This window comes from Zingiber officinale, chromosome 6A, assembly GCF_018446385.1.
Source record: "Zingiber officinale cultivar Zhangliang chromosome 6A, Zo_v1.1, whole genome shotgun sequence".
Classification (NCBI taxonomy): Eukaryota; Viridiplantae; Streptophyta; class Magnoliopsida; order Zingiberales; family Zingiberaceae; genus Zingiber; species Zingiber officinale.
In genome coordinates, this window is record NC_055997.1 from 141,233,087 (window position 1) to 141,252,281 (window position 19,195).

General features: G+C 34.5%; 1 protein-coding gene across 1 annotated transcript in view; it reads left to right on the forward strand.

Annotated features, from left to right (window-relative positions):
* Positions 1-13,472: 13,472 nt before the first annotated feature.
* LOC121995402 (anaphase-promoting complex subunit 1-like) overlaps positions 13,473-19,195 on the forward strand; it is a 46,923-nt gene continuing 41,200 nt past the window's right edge. Inside the window, exons 1-6 of the mRNA XM_042549150.1 lie at positions 13,473-13,919; positions 14,958-15,021; positions 15,830-15,914; positions 17,733-17,758; positions 17,999-18,145; positions 18,834-19,193. Coding sequence (XP_042405084.1) covers positions 13,690-13,919; positions 14,958-15,021; positions 15,830-15,914; positions 17,733-17,758; positions 17,999-18,145; positions 18,834-19,193 — 912 coding nt within the window. The 5' untranslated portion in view covers positions 13,473-13,689. The remainder of the gene's footprint in view (positions 13,920-14,957; positions 15,022-15,829; positions 15,915-17,732; positions 17,759-17,998; positions 18,146-18,833; positions 19,194-19,195) is intronic.

Sequence of the window (19,195 nt, forward strand, 5' to 3'; positions counted from 1 at the left end):
ACTACCCCCTTCACCAACTTCAACTTCAGCACATGAGGAGACTTGGCAAAATGGGAGGAATTTACGGGTTAGAGCAGCCCGACTTTCTCATGGACGATGAATATTGCATCTTGGAACATTAGAGGCTTCCATAAGCCCCTAAAACATTGGGGGGAGGGGGGGGGGGGGTCATTCACCTTCTCAAGCAAAAGACAATTCAAGTTATAGCACTCATTGAAAATAAGCTTAATGAGGACTCCTTAGATGTTATCATGCGAAGAAAATTCTCAGGTATGAGGATGACAAATAATTTCATTTATTTTAATAGAAGTTGTATTTTGCTTCTATGGGATATGCACAGGGTCAATTGGATGTTCTTAACACATCGGATCAATATACACATTGTCGTGTTCATTGTTCTATTACGGCTCGATCTTCTTTGGTGACATTTATATATGGATTTCATTCTATCATGACAAGGAGACCCTTATGGACTTCTCTTACCCTCTTTGGAGAAACGATTGTGGAACCTGTTGGTTGCTACTCGGAAAGCCTAGAGGTTCCACTGTACAAACATTTTGTACAAAGGTCTGAACCTTTTCTTAGCTACCATGTGTTCTTTTAAATTAAATTTTGAATCGCCTACGGAACTTAACACGTTTGATCCAAAACTTAATCTATTTATTCTTTTAGGTTTTGACTTGGATCTCCTGCGGAACTTAACACGTTCGACCCAAGTCACCTTAAGTTATTAATTCCATTAAATATTAATTTCCATAATCGGTTCCCAGTACTGACGTGGCGAGGCACATGACCTTCTTGGATATGAGAGCAACCACCACCAAGTAGACAAAACCTTTTATAGAAAGCTAATATTTAATTTCCTAAAATAACTTTAGGTTAACCGAAAAGAACAATCAAATCACAAGGAAAAGAAAAACAAAAGAACACTATATCGAAAACAAATTCAAAACTCTAGAATCGTATGTCTCTTGTATTTAGTATTATTTCCAAAAATAACTAGTATGATGCGGAAAGAAAAATTACTAGTTATACCTTTTAGAAAAACCTCTTGATCTTCTACCGTATTCCTCTTATAACCTCGGACGTTGTGTGGGCAACGATCTTCCGAGATGAGAACCACCAAGCACCTTCTTCTTCCTTGCAAGTTTCGGCCATCAAAACTTCTCCTAGGATGAAGAGGTTCGGCCACCACCACCATGCTCCAAGGGATGCTAGAAAAGAGGCTTCTTTTCTCTCCTTCTTCTCCTTCTTAGATCCGGCCACCAAAGCTATCTCCACCATGAGAAGGTTTCGGCCACACAAAGGAGAGGAGAGGAAAGAAAGGGTCGGCCACACCCAAGGAGAAAAGAGAGGAAAAATAGAATAGAGTCATTCACCTTGAAGCCTCCTCTACCCCCTCTTTTATAATTCTTGGTCTTGGCAAATATGGAAAATTTAATAAAAACTTCCTTAATTCTTTTGCCATTGAAAAGGAAAATTTATTTAATTAAAATAATTTTCTCTTTTCAAATTATAATGGCCGGCCACTCTTCTCCCCAAAACAATGAGAGTTTTAATTAAAACAAAAATTAAAACTTCCTAATTTGTTTCTAGAAATTTATAAAAATTTCTCCAATAATTTTAATCCCTTCATGATTGGTTAATAAAAAGAAATTTTATAAATTAAAATCTTTCTTTTAAACATGTGGATAATTTCCAAAAAGAAAAGTTATCTCTAAAAATTAAAATCTCCTTTCAATCTACAAATAAGGAAAGATATTAAATCTTTTCTTAATCTTTTGTAGAAACTAATAAAAGAGAATTTTTAATTTTTAAACTTTTTTTAAATCATGAATATAATTAAAAGGAAAGTTTTTACCAAAATTAAAATCAACATTTTAATCTACAAATAAGGAAAGAGATTTTAACTCTTCTCTTAATCTTTTGTAGAATCTTATAAAAGGAAGGATTTAAATTTTTAAACTCTCTTTTAAATTATATTATCCACATAAGAAAAATTTTAAAATTTAAAATTCCTTTTTATTTAATAGGGCCGGCCACATGAATTCACCCATGAACATACCCATGGCCGGCCCTAGCTTGGTCTCCAAGCTAGCTTGGTCGGCCCCTATAGGATGGGCAAGAAGGTGGGTATAGGTGGGTATAATACTCTATAATTAAGAGGCTACGATAGGGACCGAGAGGAGGAATTGGTTTTGGTCTCCCGATAAAATTAAGCATCCCGTGCTCGCCCCGAACACACAACTTAATTTTATCAATAATAATTCATTCCACTAGAGAACTATTATTGAACTACCGCACCAATCCCAAATTACATTTTGGGCTCTTTTTTATCATGAGTGTGTTAGTCTCCCTATGTTTAAGATAATAAATGTCCACTAATTAAGTAAGTTACTGACAACTCGCTTAATTAATATCTAGCTCCAAGAGTAGTACCACTCAACTTCATCGTCATGTCGGACTAAGTCCACATGCACGGTTTAACATGACAATCCTTATGAGCTCCTCTTGGGGGCATTCTCAACCTAGATCACTAGGACACAGTTTCCTTCTATAATCAACAACACACACTATAAGTGATATCATTTCCCAACTTATCGGGCTTATTGATTTATCGAACTAAATCTCACCCATTGATAAATTAAATAAATAAATATCAAATATATGTACTTGTTATTATATTAGGATTAAGAGCACACGCTTCCATAATAACTGAGGTCTTTGTTCCTTTATTAAGTCAGTATAAAAGGAATGACCTCAAATGGTCCTACTCAATACACTTTAAGTGTACTAGTGTAATTATATAGTTAAGATAAACTAATACCTAATTACACTACGACCTTCCAATGGTTTGTTCCTTTCCATCTTGGTCGTGAGCTACTGTTTATAATTTATAAGATACTGATAACATGATCTTCTGTGTGTGACACCACACACCATGTTATCTACAATATAAATTAATTGAACAACTATATTTATCATAAATGTAGTCATTTGACCAATGTGATTCTTATTTCTAGATAAATGTTTATATCAAAAGCTAGGCTTTTAGTATACACTATAACAGAACCTTGGTTCATTATGGGAGATTATAATTCACCATTGGCAATTCAAGACAAAGAAGGTGGGGAACCGATTTCTAATTATGAGATACATGATTTGGAGTGCTTTGTTGACACTTGTGGTTTGGTTGATCTTCGCTTTATTGGGTGTCGTTTGACATGGACAAATGGATGGGTTTCTTGCAAGCTAGATCATGCTATGGTAAATCTACAATGGCTTGTTGCGGACGATGAAAGTTATGTGAAATTTACATCCCGGGTTGTCTATCAGATCACTCTTGTACCATAGTTTCAACTTTTGCAAGAGAGAGAGGTTCCAATATGCCCTTCAAATTTTATAATATGTGGGCGTTGCATGATGGATTCAAAGATTTGGCGGCAAATACATGGGAGGCACCCGTATATGGCAATGCGCAATTTACTCTCAAAACTAAACTTACACGGTTGAAAGGTAAACTAAGGAAACTTGATGCTCTTCACTTTCAACATATCAAAGAGCAAACATCAATAGCAAAATCAGAGTTATAGGTTGTTCAAAGAACCCTTCTTGATGGTGGAGAGCCCCCAAGTGAATATGACACAATAAGGAAGAAGACAATTATGCTAGCGGAGGCAGAACAACTCTTCTATCAACAACATGCTAAGAGTATTTACCTCAATAATAGTGATAGATTCACCAAATTTTATCATGACTTGGTGAAGCGAAACAACAAAAGAAATGTTATTATTACACTCATCAAACATCCGGGGAACAAACGACTAGTTTGGATGAAGTCGCCGTGGAATTTGTGGATTATTTTCAAAGCTTATTGGGTGAAGCCAGTCAAAGCTCTCCAATTGATGTTTCTTTCTTGCATGGGACTAAATTATCTCAAGCCCAAGTATCATCCCTTGAAGCTACAATCACGGAAGAAGAAATCAAGAAGGCTCTATTTAGCATAGGCACCGATAAAGCTCCTAGTTCGGATGGTTATAATGCAAAATTCTTCACAGCGGCTTGGGACAATATAGGGGATGATTTCATTTAGGCGATAAAGGAATTATTCACTAATGGTCAGCTCTTAAAACAATGGAATCACACCTTGATAGTCGTCATTCCTAAATCTGATCATGCTCCAAGAGTTACGAATTTTAGGCCCATCTCATGTTGTACGATTTTCTACAAGGTTATCTCTAAAGTATTGGCGGCAAGATTGGCAAATGTTATGGATATATTGTTGGATCCGGCTCAAGTGGCTTTCATCAAAGGTCGGTCCATAGGTGACAACATTCATTTAGCTTAAGAATTGTTGAGGAAGTATGCTCGTAAGCGGGTTTCTCAAAGGTGTATGATCAAAGTTGATTTACGCAAGGCTTTTGATACGATTGATTGGAGTTTTCTTATATACACACTTGTTGGTTTTGGTTTTCCCCAACAATTTTGTAGACGGATAAGGGAATGTATAACCACAGTCTCTTATTCCGTTAGTCTAAATGGTGGCTTGCATGGTTTCTTTAGTGCAAGAAGAGGCTTAAGGCAAGGTGATCCTCTCTCTCCTATGTTATTTGGCCTATGCTTAGAAGTTTTCTCACGGTCTATGAATGTTGTTTCAAGGTTAAGCGCTTTTCATTATCATCCAAAATGTAAAGAAGTGGAACTCTCACATATAGCAAATGTTGATGACCTCTTGTTGTTTGCAAGAGCCGATGCTTCTACTCTTAATCTTATTATGGATTGCCTATCGATTTTTTATGATAAAGCGGGCCTTTGAGCAAATCCGTTGAAATCTAACTTATATATGGTTGGGGTTAGTGAACAACTACGAGAGGAGCTCCTACATATAACCGATTTTCAACAAGGCACATTTCCCTTCCGATATCTTGGCATTCATTTAGCAACGGAGAAATTGAGGATTGCAAATTATGGGGCACTTCTTGACTCCATAAGGAAGAAGATTGTATCTTGGTCGAAGCACACACTTTCCCATGCCGGAAGATTGAAACTTGTGCGATCGGTACTTCAAGGGGTGGAATGTTTTTGGTTGTCTATCATTCCAATACCAAGTGGTGTTATTGACAAGATTTATGGCATCTTTTGTTCCTTTGTATGGTCAACAAAACATCCACCAATCTCATGAGCTTCTATATGTCTACCCAAAGGAGAATATGGTTTACGTGATTTGCAAACATGGAATATGGCTCTCTTATGTCGGATTTTATGGAATATTCAAAATCGACGTGAGTCTCTTTGGGTTTGATGGGTTCATTATCACTACCTCCGAAATATGGACTTTTGGCAATAGAGGAGTAAGCCTTCGGACTCCCCCCTTATTTAACACTTACTTTTTATTCGTGATGAACTTGTACGGTGAACTACCTCCATTGGTGCCGCAAACATGAAAATGATAGAGTCGTTTGTCGGGAAAAATAGAGGATTGGCTTTGGCATATGAGTTTTTCCATCCAAAAGCGGCTAAAGTTGATTGATTTTCGGTGATATGGAAGCCATATATTTTGCCCAAGCATAGGTTTACATCTTGGTTATTTGCTCATGGAAGACTAAGAACGGCGGACATCATCTCTTATGAGTCCAATAAATTATGTGTGTTGTGCCAACGACATGATAAATCCAGTAATCATATTTTCTTTGATTGTGAGATTGTCAAGCCCCTACTTGATAAAGCCAAGACATGGATGAGTATCACTTTTGACATCACCGACATGACCTCCTTTCTTGATACATTTCGACAAAATACAAAGGTAAAGGGCGGCAAATGAAAGCAAGGCATTTTGCATTATCTTCCATGATTTATCTCGTGTGGAATGCACGTAACATGAGTCGATTTGAGAATGTTGTTCCTTGCTTTGAGAGGATATTCCACAAAGTCCAAGTTCATGTTTGGCGCTTTGTGGATATCAAGTATTTTTTTTTGTAATGTGTGTAATGCTTTGTGATATGCTCAGGTATCATACAAAGTCCAAGTCATGTTTGGTACTTTGTAGATACTAGTGAGGTCTTGATGTGTGATGTTATGGTGTCATACAAAGTCATAAACCTCTTATGCACTTTGTAGACATCATATAATTGTATCTTGTTTTTTTGGGGGAGTATAATACATTTACCTTCCCCCCTCCCCAAAAAAATGAGAGATAATCTCTCCCCATATTTTTATCCATATCATACATGCATGTGTAATACTATAAATAAGCTATAAAGTTATGAGACTTCTAATGTGAAATTAAAAAATCATATATGTCTCCTTCTTCTTTTCCACCTTTTAATCCACATTTCTAATCGTTTTCAGCTTCATGGCTCAAAGGTTCACTTATTATATTATTAGTGATTGAATTCATTTGTTAATTGATGCTAGATAACTCAACTTCTAATTGACTTGGCTACAAACAAAAATATTATGTTTGTTGCCCGATCAACTTGACTCAACTTTCTGATTTACATAACTATCAAATTGTATTCTTCATTGATTGACTGATTCCTGATCAATTAACTTCCATTCCATTTAGTCACAAATAATAATATTTTATTCATTGATTAATTCATTTAAGTTCACTATTTGGTCTACTTTAATCATTACTAATTAACTAAAGATAATCTTTAGTCAATCAGATTGTTGACTACGACTCCAAATGATTGAATCTTCTCCAAACCCACTTAAGAATTTTATTTTGTAAGTATTTTGCCACAAGGTCATCTCCCATTATATTATTTAGGATAAAATATCTTTAATTCTTCTATATTTTCTATCTAGTACTATTTTGCCCTCGTATATTTAAAAAATAACATTTAACCCCCTTATAAAAAATAAGATATGAGAAATCTTGTAAAAGATAATTGTACCATTATCATTTTTTTTATCATTTTTTTATAATAACTTTAAAGGAGAAAAAAAACATATTGAATTAATCATTATATCATTCGGTAAAAACCTTCACAAAATTCATATATACACCATCATAAATAACAAAAAAACAACAACTCTACAAAAAATAATCAATCAAAAACTCATTCCACCATCCTCGCCAAACTAAAAAAGAGCTCATCATCAAATGTAGCATACAATGAATAAAAGACAATTGTGCCTATTTTTTAAAATCAATTTTTGATAATAATCTCAAAAGGGGAAAAAAAAACATATTGAATTGACCATTACACCTTTGATAAAAATCCTCACAAAAGTTATACTTGTACCTATAGAAAAGTAACAACCTTAAAAGGGATAACCCGCTAAAAACTTATTCCACTACTCTCTTTAAATAAAAAAGAGGTAGAATTCTAAATTGATGAACTAAAATTACACCCCTACTTTATTGTATGTCACATTTGACAACGAGGAGGAGGTTTTTAATAATGAACTTTGTTCTATCTTCATTTAATTTTGATTCATCAATTTAGAATTCTGGTTTTTCTTTGTTTGGTAAAGATAGTAGAATGAGTTTTTTTGTTGATTATTCCTTTCAGAGTTGTTGTTTTTTCTATTGTTTATGCTAGTGTATGTATGAATTTTATGAGTATTTGTATCGAAATATATAATAGTCAATTCAATATGTTTTCCCTATTATTATTATTGAAAAATTATAAAAAAAAGACAATGACATAATTTGTCTTTTATAAGATTTCTCACATATAACTTTTTGTCAAAAGGGGTTAAACGTTATTTTTTTAAGTATAAGGGGATAAAATACTACTAGATAAAAAACACAAAGGATTAAAGGTATTTTAGCTTATTATGTATTAAGCAAATACGCCGAAGCTCATGACTTGCTTTATGCATCTTCTTCCAACTATCATCAATATCAAGAGTATCCATATCAATTTTTCTATCCAAAATATATAATTTAGGATAAAAATTTACTTTATTAAATTTATATATTCACTTTTCGCTATATCATATATCAGTTTCTTTATTTTTTTTTGTCTCTTCTTTAATGTTAAGGGAATGAAATCCATTCCTTAAATTTAGTAAAGTTCTATTTATAAATGTAAATTTTAAGAAATGAATAAGGCAATTGATATAAAAATTATTTTTAATTATCCTATTCAAAATTCAAGATAAAATTTTTAGATAAGATAATTGATATGGATATTCTAAATCTTGAAACTCCTCCTCAAATGCCCCATCCAATCTTTAGCACATGTTGAACCCTTGAGGCAAAATATTTCATTGCATTAACTCATGCTCCATGAACTTCATCACCTTAAAGTTTCCTGTTTTACAATCCCTTAAACGACTCATGTGACTTTCTTCAGAGTCCATTATTGAACGTGTTGCCTTATTCACATTAAATCGTCATCAAGACTGTACCTCATTGAGTCATGAGTTCCATGGATGCCAGTTCAGACATAGGCCATCCCAATTGAATTCGGTATATGATTTTTAATTAAAAATATTATAATTAAAATTTTAATTAAAACTCTTTTTTTTTATTTTTTATAGATTTTTAACTAATTTTTAATTATATATATTATTTTAAAAATCTTATAAATTTTTATTTGATCATACTCTTGAAAATGCATGGTACCTTTGCGGCCTGTGCGTGAATTTCGTACATGTTTTTTCTCTTAGGATGTTTTCACGTATAGTAACAAGTAATACAAGTGGTTTGTTTGTCCCTAGTATTTTTGTCCATTTATCATATCAACACGAAAAAAATAAATTATAGATAATTATTAGTCATTAATAGAAAAACACGCTCAAACTCTCATACTGTTTTCATGTTCATTTTATCCCTAGCCAGTGATAACCTGTGATATTTTTATCTCTTACCAGCAATCCTTCCTCCATGCGCTTTTCTCCTCTTCCTCGATAAGAACATAAAACTGGATTCCTTATCTATTCAATATAATTAAAGTAGATTGCTAGTATTTTTATGCATCAATTTTTTCAATTATACTATTGATAATGCCATTTCTTTACTTCAAAATAGGCTGAGTAGTCTTTTTTTTATAACATAGATAAATTAAAATTGTTTCCTAAGTTTTTAAAAGAAAATATTTTTTGAGTCTTATTTTTTTTTAAAAAAAATATGATATATATGTTATTTGATATTGATGAAAAGGAGTGTAAATTAGTCAAGTCGTTTGTAAATTATTCGAATTTTGATAAATTATTCTAATTAGTCCGATTAAGTTAACAAGCTAAGTATGAGCCTAATTTCGAGTTTGAAAAATTATCGAACTAAATTCAAGTTTAACAGTATTTAGTTTGTGAGCTCATAAATATATTCATTTAGAGATCCGCGAACGTATTTATTAAAAAACTCATAAATATATTTGTTAAGAAACTATATATATAAAATATTATTAACTATTATAATTAATTATCTTAAACATGCTTAACTAAGCTCGTTTAAATTTTACATGATATTTTTAACTAACTTGAGTTATTTAATTTTATTACGAGTCAAACTCGAACTTAAAAATTAAAGTTCAAATTGAACTCGAGCCAAGCTCTAGTTTACAGATAACAAATTGAGGTCGAAGTTGCTTCGAATTGAGGTCGAGGTTGTTTCTTACTATCTGACTCGGCCCGGTTCAATTTGATTACAAATGATGATTTTTTTTTTTTAGAATTACTTTTTTTTAAAAACAATTAATTCAAATTTAAAATAACATTGAGATAATAAATCTTATAATAATTATTAATAACTGCTTAAATAATTTAATAATTAAAAATTTTTATTATCAAATCTTAAATATAAAAATTTAATTAGTAGCGTTCCATCTAATATAAAAGATCTAAAAAAAAATTCACGTGAGCCCTTGAGACGAATTTGATATATGTCTCGTGTCTTGTCAAGTTCCCGAATAACTTAGTGTAATTGACTTGATATTTTATGCGGATTAGAATTGTAGGTCGTATAATAAAGTAGGAATACCCCGTCTTATATTTCACATCAAATTTAATTTGAATTTATATATATATATATATATATATATATATATATATATATATATATATATATATACACGAAGGGAGGAGAGATGAAAGTGATATAAATTTCATTACAAATGAGACTTTAGTCTCATATTGAAAATTTTAAGATATATTGATTGGTTTATATTGATTTATATATATTGATGATGTAATAAATGTATGGGGAGAGATTTTTTTTCATGCGTGGATGTACAGGGGTGCAAATCTAGGGTCCAGATTGTATTGAACTAAGTTGACTCGTGTACGAGCACGATCTGCACGCGCCTAATACCGGACCAGTCGGGACAAAATTTGCCCAAGTACTGGAACAATCGATATTTTGCTACATAAACTTTTTACTGCTTATTGAAGGGTATAACGAATGCATTAAATTAATGATTAATGCAGTCGAGTGAAACGTTGACGTTTCACAGTTGATAAAAAATGATCATTAGCGCTGCCCATTGATCTGAGCTCCTATATAAAGAGGCTGTGATCTTAGACAAAATGTGTCACGCTCAAAAAGTTGAAGCTCTTCGTCTACGTTCTCCTTCTGTTCTGTCATGCATCACCATGCTTAGCGGAGTGCAGTACTGTCCGTGATAGCAGTCGGGTACCACTCAGTCCGTCGTGACTATTAGTGCTCGATGGAAATCACGGTTCATCGTTATATCCTGAGAAAAATATGACCTGAGGAAACCTCGAAGTACAGCCAGAGGTGGAGCGAATTTGTTTCAAGAAAATTGCGACCCTCGCATGTCTCGGTCCATTAGCCTGCTCGAATTCTACGTTCGCTCTGCCGCTAACTCGGTTGGCCTCTGTGTTCGCTCGACCCTCTGCTCGTCCGACCTCTTCTTCGCTCGGTTGCACTCTCGTTCGACCTTTGCTCGCTCGACCTCTTCTTTGCTCAACTACATGCCAGTCCGACTGCAGCTCGCTCGGCTGCACGTCAGTTCGGCCTTAGCTTGCTCGGTCAGTTCGCTCAATCGCTCACTCAGTTCGCTCGACCGCTTACTCAGTTTGCTCGACCACTCACTCAGTTCGCTTGGCCGCTCACCCAATTCGCTCGACAGTTCGTTCGCTTGCTCGCTCGGTCACTTGGTCTGTGACTCACCCGTCCGACCGCTCACTCGCTTGGCCTCTTTACTCGCTCGCCCCGCTCACTCGCCCGGTCAATCACTTGCTCGTCCGCTCACTAGGTCTGCTCGGCTATCTACTTGCTTGCCCGGTCGATCATTCGTTTGTGTTCAATACTTGGCAGAAAATCAACCCCTGTTGACAGTCTGAGATTATCTATTTAAGTTATATCAATAAATAAGTTAAATTTAATTTATGTATTTAAATTCAATTAATTCTCAAAATCTCCCGCAATATATTATTTTGTCCAATAAATATTTTGTATGTGAGACTTAGATATTAAGTGATTTTGACATTTATAGAGAAGATATCAATAAGAGTATTAATTCGGTCTCCATTGACCTCTCTTTTCCATGGTACGCTCCATTCAATATCTCTCGTAATTTATTCCTAGATTATATAGAGAAAAATAAATTATAGGATAAATTTATAATAGACCATTAGGATGAGAAGATTTAGAGCATGCATACTATCAAAAATTGATCCTTTGTCTTATTATAATATATATATCTAATTAGTTAATTAGACATCCGTGAAACTGATTTTTTTCCCTCCTACCCATTTGGTAGTCTCCACTTAATTATCACATCAAATAACAGTTGTTGGGCAATCATCGGTGGCTCGTGATAGGTGTCTAGGTCAAGTGTCGGAGGCATGCTTGCGAGAGCCATCATCCACTTATGGACGACTATGGGACTCACGAGCACTGACGTAAAAGAGAAAGCAAGGGCAACTGATAGACTTAGGACGGAGAACCCATACTCAATGATTAACTCGTCTTTCATTAACTGATCAACTCGTCTTTCGTTGACTGATCAATTGGTTCAGATAATAGATCTAGAATCGATTTTTAGTAGATGTGAAATACTTTATTAGTTGTCTTAATTCCTTCTTATATACAATGTTATTATTAAATGTGGTAAAAAAAGATGATTCGCTTGCTCTTGGTATTCTTGTCAATCTGTTCCCTAGGTCAATACGGAGGAGATAAATTACAGATGATTATTAACTATTAGTGCAAGTGATCAAGGTACGAGGGAAGTCATACTCAGATGTATCGAGTTTCGACCCCAATACCTCATATGACAATACTTTATGTCTTAACCATCTTCTAAAAGGATAGACTACTATTATTAAATGAAACATCTTAAAAACATCCACAAGGACGTTAATGTTCGAGGTATTAACATCGACTTAGATGCACTGTAGTATTAACATGTTGAATTCTTTAAATCACATTAATGCATGCAAATAAAATAGAATATAAAAAAAAATAAAGTTTTAGTATTAACACGTGAAGTTGTTAAGGGTGTGTTTGGTTCGGGGTTATTCTTGATAACCTTGATTATTCATCCAAGATTATCAACAAAAACCTTATTTGGTTTAGGTATTCGATGATTCCCGAATAATATTCCATGTCCGATACGTCAGTAAAAGAGTCATGCAGTCCGGAATCAGAAAACCTCAGAAAACTAAGGCTTTTCTTGATTCCGGGGTTAACGAATTTTTTTACCAAAAATACCCTCCGATAAGAAAAAATATGAAAAAAAGAGAAAAAATGTAAAAAAAATAAAAAATGTTTAAAAAAATTTAAAATTTAAAAGTTTATTTTTTTTAAAAATAAATAATTTAAAAAATTTTAAAAATAAAAATTTTAAAAATAAAAATTTAAAAAATTTAAAAAATTTTAATTTTTTTTTTAAAAAATAAAAAATTTATAAAATTTTAAAAAATTAAAAAAATTTAAAAATAAAATAAATAAATAAATATTAAAATTAAACAAATGTAAAAAAATAAATAATATAAATATAAATAATATAAAAAATATAAAAACATTAAAAAATAAAAAAAACATAAAAATAAAAAAATATACAGGAAAAAGGAAAGTAAAAAAACATTAAAAAAAAAATAATAATATTATGTATAGTTGGTTTTGTAACTGAGGGTAATACGGTAAAATATTAAACTAGGGTATTCATTAAAACCTTCAAACAAATAAATTTTTGTTACATTACCTAGATTGAACCAAACAACATTTGGTTATATTTTTATTACCAGTAATCTTAGTTATGTGATTACCTGATAATCATATAACTAAGATTATATATGATAATTTGAACCAAACACACTCTAATGATATTACGGATGCCCTAAGAGGGTTGTCGAGATGATAATTTTAATTTATTTTTTTTCCCTCCAATGATCAGCTCGCCGGCGGGGTAGGGGCGGCAAACTAAGTCAGTGGGCTTCTCGTATCACCCGATCCCAGGCCCGGCCAGCTCAACCAGACGGAGCACAGTCCTCGCCAGTTGCTTATAAGGGGTAAAGATAAAATGACCAAAATAGCCAGCCCACTGCCCACCGAGGTTTACTACCTTCTTCGACATCCCCCTCTTTCCCGCTTATCTTCGATCTCCAAATTTGGAGTGTGCTCTACCACTTCGCTAGCAGCGATCTTCTCCTCGCCACCGGTGTCGTCGGAGGGATCTTTCCGACGCGCCTTTCGCTTTCTCTTCCCTCTCGTTTCTCTTACACCCAAGAAAACACGCCCTTCATCTCTAGCCGCGACCTCCGCCAATGTCGATCGGGGTCCGCGAGTTGTCTGTCCTGGGCGAGTTCAAGCCGTTCGGTCTTTCGGTCGAGGATCTCGACGGCAAGACACTCGACGACGCTTCCTCGGAGCACCAGTACTTCCTCTTCCACCCGGAAGTTGCGCGTGAGGGGCACGGGACCGCCAGCAACCTCGACTTCTCCTCCCCTTGTACACCTTCCGAAGGAGATCATGAGATTTTCATACGCGGCAATCAGTAATTCATCCGCCTTAACATCTTCTTTTATAGAGGAAGCACATTATTAGGGTTTAGGGGTTGGGAATAATTAAGTTACATTTTCGTATCTTTTGAATGGTATCACTTGTTTCCATTGATCATGAATCCGTGCGTCTTTTGCCAGATGATTTCCTTTGTTTCTTTAATGCCTGTTAATCCCGGAGCGCGATGTTTGTTTTTTGTGTGATAGAAACATACTGTTATCCCAAAGAGATCTAGAAAATGCACGGCGATAAATGCCTCTTCCTGACGAGGCGTCGTAACAATTGTTCGTTGATAGGAAGCTCTCTTTCAAAAAAAAAAAAAAAAAGTAGAACCAAAGAGACTAATACTTCTATGCCTGGAGGACTATATAACACACTTCATAATATATCACTTCCATACCTTGTGTTGAATTATAAAATTCTCCATTCTCCTCTCTGGTTTCGAATCTTGTTAATAAGCAAGGGACATGTCTTCTAACTGGCTATGCTATCTTCTTAACTTCAGTACTTTTCATCCATGCCTTAAAACTTCTATGAAAGTCAGGTTATCTATTATATTGTGCTTAGGAGCTCAACCTATTTAATTTGTGTCTTTTTGTCGAGAAGGCCAATCTGCATTGATAAAACCTAGCCTTATTATGAGCAAATTCTACTCACAAAATCATGTCTGAATGCAACCCAATTCAATGTCCAGCTAGCTAGCTTGCTGATTTAGAACTTCTAAGTGATTTCAGTTACACTGAGGATGGCTTTATTGTGTTGTAAGAAAATTGTCAAGTTGTCCTTGAATGTTGTGTCCCATTTTGAATGTTATGGCTTGTCCAGCTATTGTTGTCTTGGTAACAACTGTTTCAGAGGTCTTTTCCAAAATATTTGAAAATTTCTCATGGTTGTATTAGACGCTCAATGTTTAGTTATGATATTTAGACTTTCCATGTCCTATATGACATTATATAGCAGTGCTGATAATTATTCTGTAATAAGTAGTTAACATGCTGCTATTTATCTAATCCTTTATATTATTTGTTGATAGGATAATATGGAGCAGTGGGCCCCGGGTTCATAAAAGATACACCTCCACCAAAGCAGTCATTATGGTATTCTTTTTTTTTTTTTGGTTTAAACTATGGTTTGTATGTCCTTGTTAGATATTCAGCTGGAGTCACCAGTTATTGACATGTTTTTACTATTCAGTGTATATACATATATAATCTGTCAATGACATATGTGGAATTTGAAAAAATTTCATAATTATCTTATGCGTAATTCTCTATCTGGCGGCAGCAATCTTATTTGGTTTATGGAAGCCACTAGTGGAAATTGGATGGATGACTATCCCATTCCTTAAAATCTCTTCCTAATATATGCATATATGTATGTGTATGTGTATGTGTGCGTGTGTGCGCGCGCATATTTCTGATTTCATTATAGTTGGCATCTGTAAGATGTGAAAAAGAAGGATGTCTTAGTCACATTTGGTTTGATACATGAATGATTCATTTAGGTACTCTAGTTTTATCAGTTTGGATAAACACTGTTTCTTGTTCTCAATCGCAATGTGTAATCATATTGCAGAACTCATAATGACATGCTTAAGAGCGGAGAGCCTTTGAACCTCGCTTCAAGAACTAGTGAAAATAGTTGTGCTCATGAGGGATACAAATATGTTGATGCATTTTGATTTGGCTACTTGATTTCGGTAGCATAGACTGATAGTTAATAACAGTTGAATTTGATGATCACCATTGTTGTTTGGTTCTTAGATGGTTTTTGATCTTTCTTAAATCCTGAAGTTGGCTACAATTTTAGGTTCAATATTTCACCTATATGATTTTATTAATTTTATGCTTTATTTGATTTGATTTAATTCTTATTCCACTAATGCAAGCTTTGTTGTGTTGTTAGGTCTGTTGGTGTCACATGGAGGGTATTTCAGATGCACTCCTCTGTGTTTTACAGAGTGATGTGTTATCTATTTATGGCGTGTCTGGTTAGTTCATTAAATTTGATTTCATGTTGAGGAGATCAACAATAATTGCTATTTATTAAATTGCAGTAACTTTTGCTAAAGTTAATAGTTATTGGTGTTAAGTGATTTAGCCTCACATATGGTGTTTTAAGTTTAGTATGCGATGAGTCCTATATATGCACCATGTAATAGATCTTTCAAAGTCAAAGAATATCAATGCAACATTATTATTCTCCCACTTATCATGGTTTTAGAGCCCCTCTTGGAGGGTTAGGTTTGCCAGAAGTAATCCCCTTATGGGAGATCGTTGATTACATGACAACCTCCCTTCATTCATATACTACCTTTGTTAGTGTCTTTTTTTGTTCTTGTCATTCCACATGACCTACTTTCAACTTCTTCTCTCCAAGAGCATAGTGGAAGCTTATAGAGGGATAATATTGTTTTTGATGATGTTGCTTCTTCTATGGCATGGTTCCAAGGTTCTAAAATTCACTAGGTGTTAGTCGGGTTAGGCGGGGACTAGGCGCTGCTAGGTGGATTCCTCGGTATTAATATAAATTACATAATAAATCACATACTATAACTCTAATACAACCACCGCTAGGTGCTTGGCACAACCATCGACATCAACATGAACATATTTTGTTCTGACTGTGGATTGAAACCCTATCTCAAAATGAGGTTTCAAACCTTGATATTATTTGTACAACTCCTAGGTGTAATTACATCTTAACAAGGGGTACCCCACTTGATGACATTATAAGAACAAGAAATAACTCAAGATAAATTATTCAACACACACATATACTTTTCTTTTGTTAGAAAAAGAGTATAACGAGGATATATAATACTAAAATGTCAAAATGGAAAAATTGGAGGCGAAGGAAAATGGGGACCAAGTATAAATTGCTAAGTAGCTAAATAAAAAATCTATAAATTTTAATCTTGATTAAGAGTTCAAAAATGTCGATAAGACATCACAACACTAGAGTTTTAAGTTGTTAGGCTTTTTATTTTAATATAAAACTTTTATTCTTGTTCCACTTAATTTTTATCATTTATTTTGCATAAATAAATCTATTTAATTTTGACCATTTATTATCACATGCTAATCCACTTTTCACTACGAGTAAACAATTAATAAGTGAATCACTAGAGTTAGGTGCTCAAAATATGGATAATATGTGCTAAAACCCTCACTAATGATAAACAACATTATATCCCCTCGTGCGAATAAATATTGATTGTGTGCAACCCACACCACCACATATTTGTGGGCGTTTAGATGCTCTCATAGAAGGTTAGTTTTCACTTTTTAATATTTATTTTTTACAATTAATAATAATAATTGTTATTTGAAGGAGAGCCTTTACGTAACGGTAAAGTTGTTGCTTTGTGACCTAAAGGTCACGAGTTCGGCTGTCCTTTTAATAATAATTGTTATTTCACTTTAAATCTTGATAAAATAATTGGGTTCACATTTTGTTTATAGACTAAGTCACCTTTTTAATATTGTAGTAATTTAATTATATATTAGTAGATGATCTCTATATAAAGGTTCATAGCTTCAGAAAGGTGTAAAAGTATCAACACGCAAATCAATAGGTAGCATAGGTAATTGAGGAGCAATCAGAGTATCAATTTTATCCTTTGATAATAGCCCCTCTTAATGTTAATTCCTACATGTTTATAACCCACTTACAAATTTTAGTGATGGTTTAATTTCCCTTTTCAAAATATTTGTAGCAACATAAATGGTCCTTTTACATATTTAATTCATTCATAAGGAATATATAATTGAATCTAAGGATTGATATATCTATCTCAAATATACAGTAGGTGAACATCTGAAACTCTACAAGGTTAGTGCGCTCTTGGCAATGCTTTTCTATAAAACCAAGCATAGAACAACTTAGAAAATCTTAAAATAAACTAAATATAATAATTACATAAAACCTAAAACCTAAATTTCATTAAAACTCAAAATCAATGTATCTGATCTTTGATTTAACATCAAAAAATATTAATCTTCCATCTTGAACCAAATGCACCAACATAAATACTACAACAAACCTTAGATAGAAATGAAATAAACTGTGAAGTGGAAGCTGAAGAAGCAATATAATTCGGAACGATCTGAGCAGCGCGAGGAGGTCGACCATGTAGACCCCAACACTTATCAATCGTGTGGCTCGGGCGGTGGCAATGATCACACCAAGGACGACCTTTGCCATCCTTCCGAGGCGGAGGTCTGTTGTTGTGTCAAGAGACCAAAGCTGCAGGAACGGAAGGAGGCATCATCAAGATCTTGTCCAGGACACAGAGGAGAGTTGGCCAAGCATTGTCCATGGTAGCTTCTTTGGGGCTGCTCAGGAACTGATCACGAACATGAGAATAATCTGTGGGCAGACCATATAAAGCCAGGGACATAAAAAATTTCTTCCGATTTTCAAGCTCTTTAATAGGACTGACCGTAGGTGGTAGCAGTTCATTGAAGTCACAAAGGAGGCTAGAGATTGAACCCAAATAAGTTGACATTGAATCCTTAATCTGATGGACACCGACGATAGTCATAAGATCTTCACAAACTTGATAGAGTCGCCGAGAGATGTTTGTAAAGAGTTGTTGAGCCTGTGTCCAAATGGCTTTGTAGGTTTTGTGAGTACGGAAGACATTCCTAAGAGATGGATAGATGGATGGTGGCTCGGATAATACAACACAACTGAGCGTCAACCTTCTTCCATAGAGAACGATCGGCGACTTGAACATCTTCTTGAGTTTGAGTGAGATGTGTCTCATAACCCTGTTCAACAAGCCAAAGCTCAATGTGAGATGCCCAAGAGACGTAATTTTTACCATCCAACTACTCGGAAGAGATGTGTGCAGTGATGTGGTTGGTAAAGATTGAGGTATCTGGCTTTGGGATATCGGATCTAGCCATTGATTAGTTTGGAAAGAACTGTGAAGAACGTCGAAGGAGAAGATGAAGAGGCAGTCGCCCCTTCTATGGTGAAAACTCTCTGCTTCTGCAGCCACGTCGGCAGAAAGTCCACAGTAGAGAAGAGCTTGCTGGAGATGAAGTTGAAACGACCAACTGGAATTGAGAAGAAGATGCTCACTGCTCTGCCAGCCTCCTCCTCTGTTGAACACCTTGCGTTAGCAACCACGTCGGCAAAGAAATCTTCGGATGTAGAGACGGAGAGGAAGCAAGAACAACCAGAGAAGAGGGAAGAACAGCCGGATTCCTCTGTTAGAAACCATGTCCACGGGAAGCCTTCAGAGAGCAGAACCACTGCGGC